Genomic DNA, 13,698 nt, shown 5'->3' with positions numbered 1-13,698 from the left:
CGAAATCCTCCTCAAACCAGTGATGCGTCCTGCAGTCTCTGTAGCTGTGGCATTGCGATGACGTAGGTGGAACAGTCGAATGCAGCGATCCTGTGCAGGGGTGGTAACTCTCGATCAGCCGGTTCTCAGGCGGTCTGCAGTGGAATTGAACTGTGTGCATCGGTCACAAAGGCGGCAAATGGTGCCGTGGCGTGCAACATAAGACTGCGATTCCCCTCTTTAGATACGTCCTATGGCGATGTTCCGATCGGAGTCTTGGCATTTTCGAACTTGAAAAAATGTTGACAATTGAATGACAAAGTATTGGCTTATGCTTGCCTTTTAATAGCAACTACCACAAGGTACGAATGTAATAACTTGCACGTGCATTTTGCTTTACTGTTTTCCTCCATGACATTTTTAACAAGCCACCAACATCTTCCAATAACATATATCCAATTTATATACCGGATTTTTGTGTAGTCAGGTTCAATGAACTACATACCTGTGCGTTTCTCTTTAATTTTTGAAGAGTGTAGTAGTCATTCCTAAATCGGACGAGCACGTATTCGGCGTCTAGTCTAAATCTTCAAGATGGCCGACACAATATTTCTTTGTTCAATGAAACAATACAAACAGTAGCTGATAACACTGACAGTCATTTGTAAATTATAATGTGTAGGTCATTCATTATTTGTTCTTGACCAATCTACTTACTTCGGATTTGAAGTCCTTTAAAAGTTTAAGTTATATGATTCATGGAGGAATGGTGTGGTAGTAAAATATAACAGTTAATCCTAGACTATGGTAAAACGCTATGGGATATAGCATGTCATCCTACCAATGCCGGTACCACAAGATTAATTAGTCCTACCACGGACTTGTGGATAGGTCCGTGGTCCTACAAAAGGGCAAGACAGCCTCCGTGGTCTAGTGGTAGAGCGTCCGCCCGGAGAGCGGAAGGTCTAGGGTTCATAACAAAAAAAACGTTAAAAGATGGTATGCTTGTTGTTGCCCTGTCTGGCGCTCGGCATTAGGGGGTTAAAACAAGGACTGGTCGGCTCGGAGTCAGTATAATGTGTCTGAGTGGGGTATTCATGTTGAGCTTCGGCATGGTATCTCAATGAGCTAGCACTATAAATCGGCATCAGTCCGGACTAGTACAAGCAGCCACACAAACACACACACGTACATGCACGTCGCTATGTAAGTGCAATAATCTTGACGCGACGTTAAAACCAGTTTCACCTCACCAACTACAAAAGGGGAAATTAGATTCGCAAATATCCTCGGATAATCCTCAGTATTTCCGCTTTGTGTTTGCGTTGTTTACGGGTTGCGAAAATAATGTATATAACTTCTGCGTGGCAGTGTAACAAATGCAAACTGTAACTCTTGTTTATAACATCAGAATAATACCGTGTTGAAAGCAAATCACTCACTTCAAAAATACTGAATTTTGAGTGGGCTTGAGGCGCCGTCCGTGGTTCAAGCAGTACTTACATGTAAGTAAGTCAGTGGTTTTGCGTTGCTTTGAATAGTATACTACTCAAAAGAAGTTAAAGAACACTGTAAAACACAAAACCTCCTTTGAGTAGTATATTTCAGTTATACAATATGTGCAGGTCCACAGCGATTGCCAAAATGGAGAAATTCATTACAAACGAAGAGAAGAGTTTAAAATTGGAATCAGCGGATCCGTGATTGGCACAGGGACGCAACTCAAAATGCAGCAAAAAAGAATGAGTGATGTGTGAGAATGGCTCTGACGCCACTTTGAACAACCTTTCAGTTTTATCACGGCGTGACCGATTGATGTGGGAGGAAAATCCGAATTGGCACAGGTCATAGATGTTGAACATTCTGTTGAAACCCTAAACAGGTGATGAAGAAGCCCGGGATTCGACCCCACAATTAACAGACCAGTGGTGTGGGAAATAGGAATCCCCGTGTCCCATACTTCCAACATGCTCACTGTCCTTGTAACTGAAAGTTAAATTGACCAAGCTCGTCTCTCTGGTACATATGTTGTTTAATGCTTTGTTACACATAAAAAACATATTTAAAACGCCTACAGTCGAACATCGTTGTGTCGAAGTTGAAGGGACCTAGGTAAATACTTCGAGTTAGCCGAGGTTCGACACAACCGACAACTGATGAATTAAGAAGGAATATGCAGTGGCCAAGTGTTTACTTCGAGACAAGCGTAAGCTCGACACATCAAAGTTCGACACAACGATGTTTGACTGTATATATGAATAGCACAATTAGAATAAAACATTCCACTTTTCCCGCAAGTCATGCAAAAAGTAATTAAAACGAGATTACATTTCAAAACATAAATGTTTATGATTTCTTATTGACCAAATACGTGTACATAGCCGAAAGGCGCCTACACAGTACATAGGAACTTGCAATGTCTATATACTGCGTATATTGTAAGTATGTAACACAACACATACCAGGGTAATACACTGCCGGGCTAAAAGTTTATACCTAGAAATTTATTTTAATCAAACAATTACAAACGTTATCAAAACCTTACTCGGTTGTAAAAACAGTCGCCTGAACACTCCAACCTTAACGTCCAAATACCATAATACCAGCATCAAATATATCACCCTCGAATAACCATTTCGTGTTTGTTTCATTTTTACCCACGTTCAGACATGGGTGTACTTAACTTTGCCCGGCAGTGTATATTGTCAAATTGTATCAAATGAGATTATTCATTTACATGAAGAAAGGGGTGTTATTCTCCAATGATTCAATGAACATAGACAGATGTTTGATAAATACATTGCCATTAAGCAACTTTTAGCGACATCATGTACTGTTATTTGCTCTTTCTCCATCATAAACAAATTCTTTGTCTATCAAAATATGAAGAAGTAAGGGGGCCTGCTTATTTCTTCATATGTTTTCATGTGGTCTAGTGGTGGAGCTTCCGCCTGGAGAGCGGAAGGTCCGGGGTTCGACCCCCGGTCGCGTCATACCAAAATACGTTAAAAGATGGTACTTGTTGTTACCCTGTCTGGCGCTCGGCATTAAGGGGCTAAAACAAAGGACTGGTCGGCTTGGAGTCAGTATACTGTGTCTGAGTGTCATTCATGTTAAACTGCGGCATGGTATCTCAGTAGGCTAGCACTATAAATCAGCATCAGTCCGGACTAGTACAAGCAGCCACACACACACGTCATGCACGTCGCTATACAAGTGCAATAATCTTGGACGCGCCGTTAAACCCCATTTCACCTCACCTTCCAAAACAATGCTATGATGAAACAGTTGCCATGACAATGGTATACAGTTAAACCTCATTAGTCTGGCCACAATAAAAACCAAATAGTAAACACTTGTAGATTGGGCAGGCTTTTGACCGGTCTATACGTAGACTTGACTTGAAGAGTTCACGTCTTTGGTACAAGCGGAAAACATGCATCCCGATTCTTTCAAACTTTTTCTGAAGTTTTTACTGAACCCAATAAACAGGAAGAACTTCACTGCACAATGCGAGTAGGAGATGAACAGCAGAAATAGATGCACCAGCCCTGCCGTGTGCGACATCTGCGTGGGGACATTGGCACTCTCCCTGAGAAGGTAGTAGAGTCTCATGCAATGCAAGGGAGCATTCATTATTAAAAATGTCGTTGACAGTGCAAACAGCATCTTTGTCACTCGGACTTGCGGACTTTTAATACATCTCCGAGCGCTGTCTGTCCGTGGACTGTTCTTTCTCCATCGAACCGTATTCGCTATAGAGAAACCCATGGCCACAAGCATAAACCCTATACTTGACACCGGAAGTAGAAGGGTCACTATGGAATCAACGTACGTATACACGGACACCAAAAAGTCGAAATCCGGGTTCTGATGACACAGCTGTCTGTTATAAGCATCCGTCCGCACCTGAGTCGTGATCACAGTGACGCTGTACATTAGCATGGCGGCTGCAGCTAGTATAACCACAACTGCGCTTGCGCGGTTCTTTGTACACATGACCTTCACCTTCATTGGGTGGCAGATTGTAATGAAATTCTCCACCGTTATACACACCATGTACCACGCAGAAAGGAAGCTACATACATAGGTAAGGTAGACGAACAGCTGACATATACCCTGCATATGATTTATTTCAAATCCGAGAACTTCCAGCCACACTGAGAGCAGGGACAACAACGTCCCCGTGTCGGAAATGAGCACGGCGAGGACGTAAACGCTGGAGGAGAGGCGGCGTAGATCCTTGCCGACGAAGACCATGCAGGATACGGTGTTCCCCACCAGGCCTGTGAAGACGATGACGGGGAGGATGAAGGTGTTGAGAATCATCGCAATGGTGTATATCAGCGTCTGTTCCGGCGGCATCGACGACGTTATGTTCCGTGAGCTGTTCATTATGAGTGTGAGAAAACAACCCATCGGAACTCACTCTGTGACTAACTCACTCACCGGGACGTTTGTAGGCATGGATGAGCTATGATAGACTACTTCTCATTCAGACGTGATATTATTGGGTTACTCTACACGGCTGTCATATTTCCACATTGTAGATGTTTCTGGACACAGCTTGCGCATTTTTAGGCATTTATCAACACATGGTTTAACATTCGTTCCAACTTTGAGCTTATACGATTGAAAATCCTGTCTGGTTTAATTGGATACAATCTTAAGTCTTGTCAATGCACCATTTCGTGGGCCAGAATCCGTATTGAACAGCGCTCTGGTCTGTAGTGGTAAACCGTCAACTTCAGTTAAATATAAACACTCAAGACTAAGGGAATTTCCTCGTCAAATGAATTGCACATTCCACAGGCTCGATATCCATCAATTCTGATAAAATTTCATTATTCACTGATTCATTGTGTTGGAGGAGGAATTATTCAAGACAATCTTTACAACGCCTGTTGATATTTCCCAGCTCTTTAGCAGGCGATATGAGGTATCTTTGCACGATAATAATCTGACCATTTGGAATTCAATGAAAGTGCATTCGTCATTAATGTAATCCCACTGGTTGCAAAATCGACTAAATAAATCTCGTGTTCTATTGACGGCTTCGGAACGTCTGACAATTAAAAAATTGCAACATACATTTAGGAGTCAATTTTTAATCCTTGTCAAACTCACTTATCCGGTGTTATTGAGATATCTTGAGAAGACAATATTTTTATACGTTGTCTCTAAATGTCAGTTGTGACGTCCGTGTTAGTTATGTGGTATCCTCCTTTATATAAGTTTCCTCCTCTTCAGTTTGAATGCTAAAACACCTATGTGTACGAAAATAGCACGGCACAGTCGTTAGGGTCTCCGGCAATCATGATGCTTTTAAACATGCCAGATTTCTCTTCAGACAAACCTTGTGCGGTACCTTGAAGTGTGTCAAAACATTTATCCCGAATGCAATGTTTCAAAGATATTCTAAAAACATGAATAGCATTGTCGGACTACGCCGTGAACGCGGGGACGGAAGACTTCAGTGGTACAAAAGATCTCAGTGATGCTCAATGACTCAGCAGAATACAGAAAAGTGAAGAGTTTGAATAATGCCTTGGATACACGCCTTGAACAAACTTTGGATACACGCCTTGAACTACCTTGGATACACGCCTTGAACAACCTTGGATACACGCCTTGAACAAACCTTGGATACACGCCTTGAACAAATATCTTGGATACACGCCTTGAATAAATGACTTGGATTACACGCCTTGAATAAATGCCTTTGGCACGCTCCTTGAACAAATACCTTGGGCACAAGCCTTAAACACCTTGATCATTTAGCAGGTCATTCCAGCGTTGCAACGGAACGTGGCGCGTTTCAGTGTGAATATCCGCTGATGAATGTAAGAATATTCACGCCCTGCACACACGTAAATTTGATAAGTCCTTGAATAAACCTTCACCGGTCACGTACCGTTCTTTAATCCGTACAAGGAAGTACCATGTCCATATATATATACATCAATTGTTCCGAACTAGCAGATGAGGTATAGCGTTAATGGCAAGAGGTGATCTCGTGAGACATTTGTTGTGTTGGGGACGACGACAAAAGGTCTTTTTTTATAAAAAACCCTCTCCAAGAGCTATCTTCCCAAGCACACACTTAACACACGTTTTAATGACACTAATCGACACCATTATTGTTCCCGGAAAGCGGAAATTCAAATGATTGTTTCTTAACAAACAAGAGCACTTCATCAGCGCTAGACCCTTCAATGTATTGACATACGTTGCCTGGTACTAATCTGAGGCAACACGGACGTCACTCGCTCACATTAAGACTGGGTTTTGTTTGAAGCTCTTGCCCTGATCTTCATTTGTTCGTCTCCCTGTAGGGTATTGACGACCATGGCCTGTCTGGTCATATATTCTTCGCCAAGCAGCACCGCTAACCGCTCTCTGTCACTTGCACAAAGCACAAAATTATAGACTTTGGAAGCTTTTATCCAATAGCCTCAAGTCTCCCCTTGACCCCAATGCACAGCACTTGTCAACTTGCACTCGTGCTTAATAGGTCGCGAGGGAAGATGTTAAACAAGCTGGTAGCTGCGTCCAAGTCTTTCAAGGAAATGTGGCACTGGGTCACTTCCGGTAAAAGCCGGTGACTCCGGATACAGATAGCAGGCCCTTCCCATTGGACGATCACCATTTCTGGGGATGGTTGCACATTGTATCCCCATCCGTGTTGATTGATGGCAGGAAGGTGCGTCCTGCAGGTGTTGTCTGAAATAAACAATTGTAAAGGTTATTGCTATCAGTTATTCACTCACATATATCATCCAGTCAAGCAGGTGCAAGAGTTGTCATTACCCCATCGAGTCAGGTGATCCCGGCAGTTATAAATTGAAGTTCCCCTCCCTCCATATCCCCCGACACACACATACACACACGCTAATGAATTCTGAATAGGTGTTGGTAGCGACCCGGAGCTACGTACGCGGAACATCGTGACTGAATGAGATATATGCACGATTCATTAGCGGCACTGATCACTGAGGGGATTCTCAGTGGGATAGGGTTTTTTCATCTCTGAGTGCATGTCCTTATCGGCATTGACAGTAGATTCAGACTATGTCCGGGTGTAAACGCCGCTCCCAGCAACGTCTCTTAACGTCATCGTTGTCGGATGGGTTTGAACTAGAATCATTGTATTTTAGATGTTTATGATATTGTTTGTTTTGTCGCGAATGGGTTTTATACGAAAGTTCCTTTTTGCTTTTTGAAAGAAGTATTATAGCCTTCCCTCTCCATAATACACCGTTACTTTCCCATTTATTGAGCTCCAACCATAGAACAGCGTTCCCTCTCCATAGTACACCGTTCCCTCTCCATTTAATAGCGTTCACTCACCATACTTTTATAGCGTTCCCTCTCCATATTACAGTGTTCCCTCTCCATAATACAACGTTCCCTCTCCATATTATAGCGCCCCCTCTCCGTAATACAGCGTTCCCTCTCGATATTATAGCGCCCCATCTCCATAATACAACGTTCCCCTCCATATTACAGTGTTCCCTCTCCATAATACAACGTTCCCTCTCCATATTATAGCGCCCCCTCTCCATAATACAGCGTTCCCTCTCCATATTATAGCGCCCCCTCTCCATAATACAAGGTTCCCCTCCATATTATAGCGGCCTCTCTCCATAATACAGCGTTCCCTCTCCATATTATAGCGCCCCGCCTCCTTAATACAGCGCCACCTCTCATAATACAGCGTTCCTCTCCATAATACAGCGTTCCCTCTCCACAATACAACGTTCCCTCACCATATTATAGCGTTCCCCTCTCCATATTATAGCGTTCCCTCTCCATATTATAGAGTTCCCTCTCCATATTAAAGCGCCCCCTCTCCATAATACAGCGTTCCCCTCCATATTATAACGTTCCCTCTCCATATTAAAGCGCCCCCTCTCCATAATACAGCGTTCCCTCTCCTTAATACAACGTTCCCCTCTCCATAATACAACGTTCCCCTCTCCATAATACAACGTTCCCTTCTCCCTCCATAATACAACGTTCCCCTCCAAATTATAAGGTTTATTCTCCATTGTGTAACGTTCCCTCTCCACACAAAAGCGTTCCTTCTCCATGTGTTTCCGCTCCCTCTGTCTCTTTGACAAGCTCGACGCGACTCGAGCACCTGCTCACAGAGCTCTTACTGGAATGACGCTAATGAAACTAAGGCACTGTGTGGAGATGATGGTGCTACCGTAATGTTTAGATGTCTAAGGCCTTCGTCGCGTTGGAGGGTCCTCCCACAATAAGTGGCCAATTATGTCATTACTGAAATACTGTTGAAGGCTGCGCTAATACCATCTCCCCAATTCGCTGTTTTATGTGTAGGCGAATAGATGATGATATGATATACAGGGACATGTTTAAACGGCATTTTGTGCACAGTTTAACTTTGTATTATGGTTTGAATGGAGATTAGGCATGTACTGAACGCCGTGGTTGGTATTCTCCTCTGTACCATGACTACCTTTTACCATGCGCTACACCAGATCGTGGATTAAACCCTCTTAATCCGAACAGCCTAACTGTCCGGTTTAACAAGTGTCCGGATAAAGAGATCATTGGTACGTAGGTATCAAAATTCGACGGGCGTAAAAGGGAAAATAGTGATGAAGATGATCTGAATGGATCACTGAAAAACACCAGATGCTGACGACAAAAGTATACATGGCCTGCTCGAACGGTAACACCCGCCACAAAAAAGTATGTGTTTGTTTGTTGCTGTCTGTCAACAATCCAAATGGATATTGTAGAATGGGTCCTGTAAGCTTCAATCATGAGTGAGTGAGTTGGGTTTAACGCAGCTTTTAACAGTATTCCAGTTATATCACGGCGTGTCAGCTTAATGTGGGAGGAAAGCCCGAAGTGATGCAGGTCTCAGACGTTTACCACTTCGGTGAAACCCACGAGCACGGGTATGGTGCTGACAAACCTAGAAACATAATCGGGGCGAACCGGGATTCGAACCCACAATCATAGGTTTCTGGCGTGCCCAAGGGACGCAACTCTGCACAGAGAATCGCGGCGCCTTAGACGACTGGGCCACCCATGCCCCCGCCTCAATCATGACGAACATCGACCCACTGATCGCAGTTCCTGTATACAGTAAAAACCCTTGTCCGCGCTGTTCTGCCCTTTTGTGGACAAGCAGGTCTGGATTGCTGGCATGTATTGATATGGGTTTTGTTACATAAAAAAGGCGAAAAAAACATATTTTCATTATCATAAGTAATCTTGTTAAAAGCAGAGTCCGTTGTACGGTTTCGGCGATATCATGAGTGTGTGTTCAGGAATCGCTATCAAATAGTAGGGATAGCAGGCGTTCGCAAAAAGCTGAGCGTATCCTGCCTCACCAGTTGCACCCGTCACAAACACATGCAAAGACGAGTCAATTGTTCACCTGAAAAAAACCACGGGAACATAGGGTACAAGTCGAAATAGGTAATTGCAACGGACATCATTTTTGTCACTGATGCGTCAAATTTGTAATGTCCCCCACAATAACACTTTTTGAAAGCTTTTCTGAGGCGTTGAACGTTTTAACCCTGATTATACAACTATCAGCAAGATTCGTATGACAGCATTACTATATTTGCTTTTCTGGCCACAAACTGTGGCATATGAAATACATAAATATAATAACATATACGGCAGCAGGGTAGATTATGTACAATAATAATAATAATAATAATAATAATAATAATAATAATAATAATAATAATAATGATGATGATGATGATGGGTTTACGGTTATTTAGCAATAATTCTGCAATGTCACGGCGGGGGACACCAGAAATGGGCTTCGCACATTGTACTCATGTCGGGAACCGAACCCGGGTCTTCGGCGTGACGAGCGAACGCTTTAACCACTAGGCTCCCCGACCGCCTCCGCGAGAAAGAAGTTCTGCCTTACAAGGATTGGTGCAATAGATTCCTATTTTCTCACACAGTGCACGTGGGGCGAGTTCACCCAAACGTGTAATTGAACAGACAATTACTTTGCTGAGTTAAAGGAAACAAACAGCCTAATCAAAAGAATAATGGTATTATCGACAAATATTGACGAGTTCTACATCGGTGACCCAGCAACTTTGTATTTCACGGGAATATATAACACACGACACCATTGTGCCGCTTCGATCCTAGCCCCACCGATCGTATTACAGAACTAACGAGTAGCTTTCCATGTTGAGCATCGCTATTGCTGACGGCAGAACGTTTACAAACAATTTGTTTCACAATTTGTCAATTTATTCTGAGAATGTATTTGTCATGGACAGTCGTGTGCCTCGTGTGAGGTATATCGTTGAAGTGTGGACATTGATTTAGGTCGCCAAGGGTTGAATGTTTCCACCCATATTGGAACGTTTCTCAAAGAGTTCCGTTTCTCGAAATAATTGTTTCTAATGGTGGTGCTATGTAGTGGAAATGCCATTTAGTCAATACATCAAACCGCCATCACAGGTAAAATGTGGCGCACTATAAATCATGGTACCTGTCATTTAACGAATTCAGCTATTGCTGTTCTTGAATTCAGTTATTGCTGTTATGTCCGTACGTGAAGTAATTTTCCATGAAGAAATATATGAAATATTTTAAATAGTTTATCATGTTTAAGCCATTATCCAAATACTAGTAGTTCTTCATAAAGTTCCAATAATACAATGGGTCTTCCTTCGACGGGACATGCATTCTGTAGCGTTACTCGGTGGCGGGTCCAAGGGAGAAGTGGGCACAGAATCTCATCCTCGCATCTCGTGCCAACAGGATATCTAAATAGGTCGAATGTAGTACCACAACCCTAAGAGTTTCAACACATGTCGAAAATAGAAGCTCATCCCCGATACTTGCCGATATATATCAAAACAAACACGAATATTGTAGCACAACCCCGAGACTTGTCGATATATATCAAAACAAAGACAAATATAGTGGCACAACCCCGAAAATTACAGATTATATCAACATTTACTTAAGTCGAATATAGTAGCTCAACCACGAGGCTTTGATATAGGGCGTTCCATCATGGCGTGCCACAATCTCATCAGCAACATTGCAGCGAACACGTTGTATGTTGTATATTCTTTGGTAAATAATTTAGTTACGAACGTATTTAATTCAAGCGAGGCGACAGAAATGGCGTCTGAAAAACGTAGAAGCCATTAATAAGGGATGATCTCGTGCACATCCCTTACCAAAAGCCCTTATCATTTTACAGCGTCTTGAGTCACGATATGGCTGAAATATGTGACGTTAAATAATAACTCACTCACTCACTTACAGCGTCATGCAATCAATGTTAACCAACACTAACTTAGACCTTTCTCTTTGTCGCTATTCAGAGATTACAAAAGCTATTTCTTTTTGTTCATTCCTCTTCAAATTGCAACAACAGTAATAGGTATAATATTGCACTAGCTTCAATTTTCACATCAGGTTTATGTGAATACATTATATCACGGCCCGTGAAGATCCGGGATAGAATAGGTCTTCAGCAACCCATGCTTGCCGTAAAAGGCGACTATGCTTGTCCTAAGAGGTGACTCACGGGATCGGGTTGTCAGGCTCGCTGACTTGGTTGATGCATGTCATCGATCCCACTTGCGTGGATCGATGCTCATGTTGTCAATCCCTTGATTGTCTGGTCCAGACTCGGTTATGTTCCGACCGCCGTCTTATAACTGGAATGCTGCTGGACGGCGTAAAAATAATTCAAGAATAAATGATGTGTGGCTGGCTTCCTATACTGCATTCCTACGTCACATAACATCGTCAACAGCTATAACAGATACATCCGACCTTTGAGATCCTGCTATGAATATAGAATAACGGGATTATGCCGCCAATAGTCCGTTGCACAAATGGTCACTTTCCCAACACTAGCCGTCACAGAACTGATCGTATACGTCAGACCGTGGTTGTTGTCGACGAAGAGAACGTCGTATATATTAATATCGGTCGTTTGTGATGCCAAAAGAAAAACAACTGTCGGATATCTATAAATATGTATCATAAATAATTGGCGTATCGCGCTTCCATGAATAAATATATTTGGGGATTCTAATTTGCAAATCCTATTCTGTGATGGTAATATGTAGCTGTTATAGACAGCGGATCCTCGTGATGTCATAATACGTTCTTCCCCGGAAGTCTACACGGAGACATGTATTGGGGTACGGGGGTCCTAGTCTGCCCCGGGGGCTCCCCCACCTAAGGGAGACAATCATGAGTATTGGAGACCTATTTTGCCACAGAAACCACACAGGGAGACAAGCATGACAATTGGAGACCTATTTTGCCCCAGAACCACACAGGGAGACAAGCATGACTACTGGAGACCTATTTTGCCCCAGAACATCACAGGGAGACAAGCATGACTACTGGAGACCTATATTGCCCCAGAACCACAGAGGGAGACAAGCATGACTATTGGAGACCTATTTTGCCCCAGAACCACAGAGGGAGACAAGCATGACTATTGGAGACCTATTTTGCCCCAGAACCACACAGGGAGACAAGCATGACTACTGGAGACCTATTTTGCCCAAGAACCACACTGGGAGACAAACATGACTACTGGAGACTGAGTTTTCCCAAGAACCACACAAGGAGACAAGCATGACTACTGGAGATCTATTTTGCCCCAGAACCACACAGGGAGACAAACATGACTACTGGAGGCCGATACTGCCCCGGAACCCCATCCCCCATCCCTCCCCTTTTATTGCCCTGCGTCAGAAATAGGGAGATTAATAGAAGGATGCACCACATTACGACTGTCGCCAGAAAGTCGGATACAGTTTTATTGTTTACATCTGCATACATAGTGTCTACAGAAAACTTTGAACCCCGTCTGTCTGCACCTTTACTGCATCCAGCTCGACTGAGAGAGTGAGTATGTTTTGTGCCGCTATAAGCAATAATTCTGTCACTATATCCATGTGAGTAAAAGAACGCGAGTCTTCGGCGTGACGAGGCAATCACAATTTCATTGCGTTCATTGCAATTTCTGCATTCTGATTAGCTGAATTGGTCACGTGTTATTGCACTCATTTCCCAATAAATGTAAACGGTTAAGCCACGCCCACCGAAGCGCCTTTCACCGCTACGGAATGTTGGGAAATCCCAATTACAGTTGAGGGAATTCCCTCACACTCCGACGCAGTGGTGACAGCATTACACTGCTGCCACAGGCTAATTTGCATATCACGTGACCAGACGTTTCTCTTGTTAGTAAACAAACGCGCATATTCTAAAATCACAACATACTGGCCTATTCCAACTCTTTCGGTGCGCTTTACATAATAACTGTTTTGCATAGTTGTAAAGATATGCTACTACAACTGCGACAGTGAGGTGAGTGACAAGATATCGGATACCACTGTTTGTACGGCAGCTTTGACTTAACACATCAACGTGACCGTATCGCTTGCTCCCGTAAGGTTTCGATGACAGCACGTGCAACCAATGAAAACAAAGATTAACTACGCAAATGGAAGCAGATTTTCAGGTTTAAGGATACTTTCTTAATGAAAGGTAACCATTCTATGACATTTGTTTATTAAAATGTGTAGACCCGTCAATAGTGAAACGGATGAAAAACTTTTGCAATATCTTGAATGGACTGTCTAAGATTTGACGAATCGTAACATGGCGCTGGCCTGTGGCAGAGGTACTATCCTGGCTGCCGATCGCTAGGAG

The 13,698-nt window shown here is 43.1% G+C and overlaps 1 protein-coding gene across 2 annotated transcripts in view; it reads right to left on the bottom strand.

Annotated features, from left to right (window-relative positions):
- Positions 1-2,001: 2,001 nt before the first annotated feature.
- The window catches only part of LOC139447375 (neuropeptides capa receptor-like), a 45,000-nt gene continuing 33,303 nt past the window's right edge, over positions 2,002-13,698 (bottom strand). For both annotated transcript variants that reach the window (XM_071228693.1, XM_071228692.1), the window contains exon 2: positions 2,002-6,702. In XM_071228693.1, coding sequence (XP_071084794.1) covers positions 3,364-4,398 — 1,035 coding nt within the window. In that variant the 5' untranslated portion in view covers positions 4,399-6,702 and the 3' untranslated portion in view covers positions 2,002-3,363. The remainder of the gene's footprint in view (positions 6,703-13,698) is intronic.

The sequence above is a fragment of the Haliotis cracherodii genome, unplaced genomic scaffold, assembly GCF_022045235.1.
Source record: "Haliotis cracherodii isolate W230 unplaced genomic scaffold, xgHalCrac1.p SCAF_7, whole genome shotgun sequence".
NCBI lineage: Eukaryota > Metazoa > Mollusca > Gastropoda > Lepetellida > Haliotidae > Haliotis > Haliotis cracherodii.
Note: the sequence above shows the minus strand (reverse complement) of the source record. Positions and strands in the feature narration are given on the sequence as shown.